Source organism: Bison bison, unplaced genomic scaffold (genome assembly GCF_000754665.1).
Source record: "Bison bison bison isolate TAMUID 2011002044 unplaced genomic scaffold, Bison_UMD1.0 scf7180017864299, whole genome shotgun sequence".
Lineage (NCBI taxonomy): Eukaryota > Metazoa > Chordata > Mammalia > Artiodactyla > Bovidae > Bison > Bison bison.
In genome coordinates, this window is record NW_011494871.1 from 2702825 (window position 1) to 2709463 (window position 6639).

The 6639-nt window shown below is 36.2% G+C and overlaps 1 protein-coding gene across 1 annotated transcript in view; it reads left to right on the forward strand.

Annotated features, from left to right (window-relative positions):
- NUPL1 (nucleoporin like 1) overlaps positions 1 to 5258 on the forward strand; it is a 36606-nt gene extending 31348 nt beyond the window's left edge. Inside the window, exons 13-15 of the mRNA XM_010851250.1 lie at positions 13 to 111; positions 1636 to 1731; positions 3154 to 5258. Of these exons, the coding sequence (XP_010849552.1) occupies positions 13 to 111; positions 1636 to 1731; positions 3154 to 3323 (365 nt within the window). The 3' untranslated portion in view covers positions 3324 to 5258. The remainder of the gene's footprint in view (positions 1 to 12; positions 112 to 1635; positions 1732 to 3153) is intronic.
- Positions 5259 to 6639: the final 1381 nt, after the last annotated feature.

Here is a 6639-nt window from a genome sequence, read left to right on the forward strand (position 1 = left end):
TTTTTATACCAGGGCCACAGCCATCTCTGGGAGTTAGTTTTGGAGCGCCATTCGGCTCAGGTATTGGCACTGGCTTGCAGTCAAGTGGCCTAGGTTCTTCAAACCTTGGAGGTACACTTTAACTTTTCTCGTATTGCATTGCACTATGATACATTCGAATTGCTACTAGCCTGTGAAAACCTCTAAGAGGATCTGCTCTTTGGGAAGTTAAGGTTCTATCTGGCCAGAAAAAAAAGGATTCTCTAAACATATCAGTGCTTTCTAAAATTATTAGATCTAGAATTTTAAAAATCATTTCATCTCTGTGAATAGTAAATATAAAAATGTATTAAAATCAAATGGTAAGGGTGTTCATATTTTCAAAGCAATATGCTAAAACGTGAACTTGAAAATTGCTTATTTTTATTAAATTAAAAAGTTAGTTGGAATTCAAACTACTTCTGGACAGACATTCTCCTAATCATCTTTCTTTTCTGAAAATGCAGCTCTTTAAATGGGGAAATAATTGTATCATAAATTGAACAGCCCAACTCTGTCCATTTCTAAGCACTTTTGGCCTATTTGCCTTTATGTATACTTCTATACATAAGTTTATTTCAGTAGTTTTTATAACTAGTAAGGTAAGTCTTCTGCAAAGTATGCTGAAGTACAAATGCTTTCCCAATTCTCTGGTGTGGGTAATTGTAGGTTGATTGTATTTTGACAGGTGCATTGTCATGTAATGAGTATTGGATTAGAATATATCATCATAAGAGGTGAAGCCTGTTAGCTATATGGTTATGTAATATATTAGACTGTTAGGAATTACTAGAATTAATGGCAGACAGCATAATTCCTGTGGTCTATATTCCAGTTTGTCACCATATTTCATAGTTACAGGCAATAATACTATCAAACTCAATAATTTAGATAAACTGTTACAAAGTAGCTGAAGATGATTTTGAATTTCATTTTCTGAGCACTTGAAACAAGTCTTCAAGTACGTAGCAGACTCTGCTCCAGAACTCTGTATAATGAACACATGTTCTTTATTTAAGTTGTGACTAGTATTGTTAAGGGAGAAACCACGCTGCCCCTACTCCCAGTTTCTCAGTGTTGCATTGCTGGTAATGTTGCAAGAGCCTGTTCTTCCTTCGTAGAATTAGTGACTGACTCTCATGTGGTCATGCACTTTCCCAGTGCTGAACTTAAGTGAAAGTGTTTTTGTAAAAAGGAGAATAAAATTACTACGCGGTACATTGTGTTTAAATTGTTGTGCATGTGCTTATTTATGAATTTAGTCTTTTTTCTTTCCAAAATGAAATAACCCCTATAGATAACATGTATATGTGTTTGAGGAAAGTCATACTTGGATAGTCACTGAAATTTCTAGCCTGTTTGGGAGAGAAGGTACTATTCTTATTTTTTTATGGCTTTGTTCTTTAAAAATTACTGAGGGGTCGTAAGCTTAGTCTAAACAGATCTAAATGTTTTGTTTGAGAGCTGATCTAGTTCTTCCAGAAGCCTTGGACAAAAGGGTAAATAGCAGACCTCCTAAGCAGGGCCATGGTTTCAGCACTGTTTATTGTTGGTGTGGCTTGTCAGTATCCTTCACCTGTGTTTTACCTCCGTGTGTCTCTCTATCACCCCCACTAGGCTTTGGAGCTAGCTCTGGTTTTGGATGCAGCACCACAGGGGCCTCCACATTTGGATTTGGAACAACAAATAAACCCTCAGGAAGTCTTAGTGCAGGTTTGTGTGTTTTAGCCTGAATTTCAGGCCATTAGGTGCATTATTTTAAAAGTATAAGTGTTGTTACTTCCAATATCAAAAAGAGATCCCTGATTCAGTTTCTACCCCTGGATGAAGCCTACAAGCCTAATACTCATATAGCTTTCTCTCATATGCTAAAGGTCAGGTTAGTAGAACCTTTCTAACAACTTAAGTTTGATATAATAAATAATAACATATGCTGTTAATGATGTAGACATTATTTTGAATCCTAAGACTAGCTTTATGCTTAAACAGTTTTTCTTCATTATTACAAAAATAAACCCACTGTGAGTTTTAACCCAGTTTTTATCATTATTCATTCAGGAGAATAGTTGTTCTCCTGAGGAGATACTGTTACATAAGTTATACATTCTTTAGTTGCAAGTCCCTCTGATTTTAAGAATACCAGTCCTACAAATGATGATTAATTGAATGCTTTGCTTTTGAAGTAGGTATAATCTTCTGACACTTCTAGTAGAGAATTCCAAATTCCATCTGCTTTTGCATTTTTCTATATTTATAAATAATGACTTGTTATATTTTATTTCCTTTTTTAATTTATTTACTTTTTGTGGTCTCGCAGCACAGCTTGTGGGGTCTTGGTTCCCCAACCAGGGCTGAGCCCAGGTCCTTGGTAGTGAAAGTGTGGTGGATTCCCAAGCACTGGACCACCAGGGAATTCCCAATAGTGACATATTTTATTGTACAATGCTTAGGGATTAAAAGCATGCCTAAAATAACAATAATTTAATGTGGATTAACTTTTTAATTGAGGAAATTTTAAGGAAATTCCATTTAAATTAAGTAGTATTTAAAAATCAGTAGTTCTCAGGAAGTAAGATAATAGAATTCAGTGGTATCAGGATTATAATTTAAATATTATTTGCTAACATTAATTAGCTAGGCAGTATTTGATCTTAACTGTGTGAAGGCTCTTATAAAATAGTAACAATTGGTACTGCTGTTCCATGTATTCTTTGTCCTGAAAATTGTGGTTTGAGGCTTTCTTAGAGGACTTAGAATTGCCAGGGTAGGTCCAAAGGTCGGGAAAGTCTCTCCTCTACATTTTGATAAAGTGTATATGGATGGCTAAGGGGGAAGGCACTTGGCATATTTAATTAACACAAAAGTGACTGCCAACTTGAAGTTTTCTGTTGATTTCAGTTACTTGTGTAAGGTTTCTCTCTTGGCCTGGATCATTCAACTTGTGTCTATAATAGGGCCACTTAGCTGTCAGCTAAATTATTTTCCTGTAAAATTCCATGTTAGAAATTTAGGGCCCTAAGACATTTGCTGTTTTCATGGGTTATATATTCTTTCAGCTAGAGAATTATCCCCATTTTTTACATTTGTTTTTGTGACTTAACTTCTGATATGAATATTTTCTTCCCTAAACATAAGGCTTTGGCAGCTCAAGTACATCTGGGTTTAACTTCAGCAATCCTGGCATCACGGCATCAGCGGGTTTGACATTTGGGGTGTCCAATCCTGCCTCTGCAGGCTTTGGGACAGGAGGACAACTCCTTCAGTTGAAGAAACCTCCAGCTGGAAACAAAAGAGGAAAAAGATAAACCTATGGGTTGATGTGCTGAGAGAACCCATAGCAGCATCATTCATTCTCTGAGTCTATTTTTCTAAAGTTGATGCAGTAAATAAATTGCATCCCAGGAGATTTATAAAGTTTTGATATTTTTCCTTACTTCTGGAATTTTGAACTCTGTTCTTGTTTGCCATGCTAAACAACTTTTCTCTTGTGAATTTGAAACCTAGTTGTATATCTTTCGTTATTTTGATTCTCAGTGTAAGAAATATTCTTATTACATCACTGATTGGTAAAACCTACTACTATTTAACCTAGTGTTTTCGCAATGTTTTTGTTGATAAGGTTTACATTATGTGAATATATGCACATTTGTTTCTTATATGGATGTTATGAACTCTAGGGCCTATATTAGAATCTGTGTTCCTTGACAAAAGGCCTTTTGAACTACACTGCAGGGCATCTTGTGAATATGTATGTAAAATATATACAGGAAAATACACACAACCGTGTGTGCATATGAAATATATATTTACAGACCTACAACTTTTGCCTCAGACTGTTTCCCTTTTCTAAGGGTGTTCCATTTTTCACCTTTTATGCTTCAAATCCTCAGTGCTTGTAGAATGAGGAGCTAGAGGTACCAGGTCTTAGAGTTACTTGCTTCAAGACTTAGTGAAATGGTTACTGGTGTAAATATTGGCCAACTCAACAGCATTGCCCCCAGTCTTCCCCATTTTTGTTTCCACCTTAATCTCAGCAGCTCCTCCTGTCGAAGGCTGCTGTGAGACTGAGCAGACATATCTGTCAACAACTTAACTCCCCTATGTATTCTTATATCTAAGATGAACCTTCAGGAGCACGTTTGAATTCCAGACTGGTGTCTGGGGGCAAAGAGCTTTGGAGCCAAATTGATTCTATGCAGGTGTAGGATGCACTGTTATTTTAGTGGAAACTTTTCTAGCTATTCCAATAAAGAGTTCTTTCTTACAGGGCTATTGATATTGACACCAAATGGAGTGGCTTATCAGCCTCTTTTATGTCTTAAGTAAGTGCGTAATTGGAAATAGAGAAACGGTATATTTTAAGGAAAAAAGTATTCTCTGTAGCAACAGTAAACTATCCCCTGTTTTAACAGTGAACAGAAAGCTCCAGATAATAACACAGAAACATGTCAGGTTGCGTCTGTGTATCATTAGTATTAGTGATAGAGAGTGGGTGAAAAAGAGAGCCCTTGGAAAGAGAACTGCCTTAGCCATGATTTCAGACAGAAACTGTTATGTAGACCTATTTATCTTTCAAGTACAGTTTTCAGGTGAGATGCTGAACATGGAATTTCATTGAAAATAGTTTAATTTTTTATATAGAAGGTTTTGTACATAATGTGCATCAAGTGAATATTTTCAGAATCATTTTCACCAAGGCACCTTTTTTTCTAAAATAGGTATTACATACAATATATATACATATATATATATTTTAGTATAATGTTAGTTGGGTTTGACAAAAGTGTTATCAAGTCTGTTTTATTTATCTGCATATATCAATGATTGGCTTTTGGAGTTGAAGTTTTTGCACCTTGATGCATTAAAATAAGGAAAATGCTTTGTTTCTGAGCACTGAAGTTGTTTTTATTTTTTGCATACTTCTCTAATACTGCAGTCCCCAGATCCAGGTTTTGGGGAAGGGTAGGAAAACATGTGTTTAATTAAATACACAATTACAGCAAGCTTTTTTTTAAAAAAGGACATTACATTGTGCTGCAAAAAATCTGGATATTTATATTTCTTGGATTTTTTCTTTGTATTTTACATTTTAATATGTTGACCATTGGGACTTTGTAATGAATCTGTTTGTGACAGGAGTTTAAATGTGTCGTCCCCGTGTTCACTGTGTCCCTACTCTGTCCAGAGCCTGTCATGATGTAAACAATAAACTTTACTGTGTCAGCTGCTTTGAATCTTTATAGGCGTCAGTAGTCGTTCTTAATACATAATTTCCTTATTATTCCTTATTATTTCCTCTTTCATTCTCTGGTTGTTTTTTAGTGTTTTGTTTTCACTGGTTTATACATCTTGCTTTTTTAAAAAACAAAAAAGGCTGAGTACAAGATAGCAAGTACTTCATCACTCGCTTTTGTGTTTGCAAAATTATAAAAACATTTAAAATTATAAACAAAAATACTGAGTGAAAAGTGAAAGTTGCCTTCAACTCCTGGGCCCCAATCTGACTCTCTTCCGCACAGTGTCCACTCTTTGTAGTTTGGTGTGTATCCTTTCAGACCCTTTAAAGAATGCCTTTCACTTGTATACAGATGTTCGTTCTCTTTCTCTCATTTTCTCACATTTTATTCTCTTAGATCCTTTTCCTTTTTTTTTTTTAACAAGTGGCTTAAAGGTCTGTGTATTCCATGACTTGCCTGTCTCTCCTTGAATGGTGAATCAGGGACATCTCTGCACGTCAGTCCGTGGAGACTGACTCTTTGCTGACTGACCGTGGCACAGACGCCGGGTCATCCGCTCTAGCTGCTCCCTGTTCTTCCCAGTATTTCACTTTTACAGAAAGAGCTGCAGTGAATATCCTTAAACGTGACAGTTGGTGCTCATGTTTAATGCTTCTTTGGGATCGATTCTAGAAGAGGAATTGCTAAAAGAAGCATAGAATGTATGTTTTAATGTCAGACTGCCTTCCATAAATGCTGTATAAACAGATACTCCTGCTCTGTGAGTACCCACTTCCTGTCTGCAGCCCTAGATAACCATCAGTCTTTTAAGTCCCTGTGAGCTGGAGCTTTTTAGCATAAATGTTTTTATTAATAAATTATTAATTTATTAATTTTAATAAGTATCAATAATTCCCAATTATTAATGTAATTGCATATTAATATCCTGTGTCCATTTTATACCAGATGACTTGGGAGTTTTTTTCTTAATGATGTCCGTAGGTAACATAATCTAACATTTTTCTTTGGAGACAAATGACTCCTAGCTGACTTTCTGGGAGTCATCTCGGCTTCAGACCCCTGCCTGGAACCTGTGTGGTCTCTGGCAAGTTTCTCTTTTAGACCTCAGCTTCGGCACCTGCCAAGTGAGGACAGTACAGACGTGTGGTCGTATGAGGGTTGTGTCTACATGAGGCACCTGGGTGCAGCCCCTGCCCCTGTAGAGCCTTGTGTTGGGTGACGGCTCTAGGACCTTTAGAATGTATCTATTTCGTCAAGGTCAATTTTTTCTTAGGAAAAATACTTTTGGGATTTTTTTATTAGGTTTATACAAATAAAGTCTGTACCTGGGGAGAATCAGTGTCTTTCTATGTACAGCCTGGTATGTGCATTTGTTAGGTCTTTT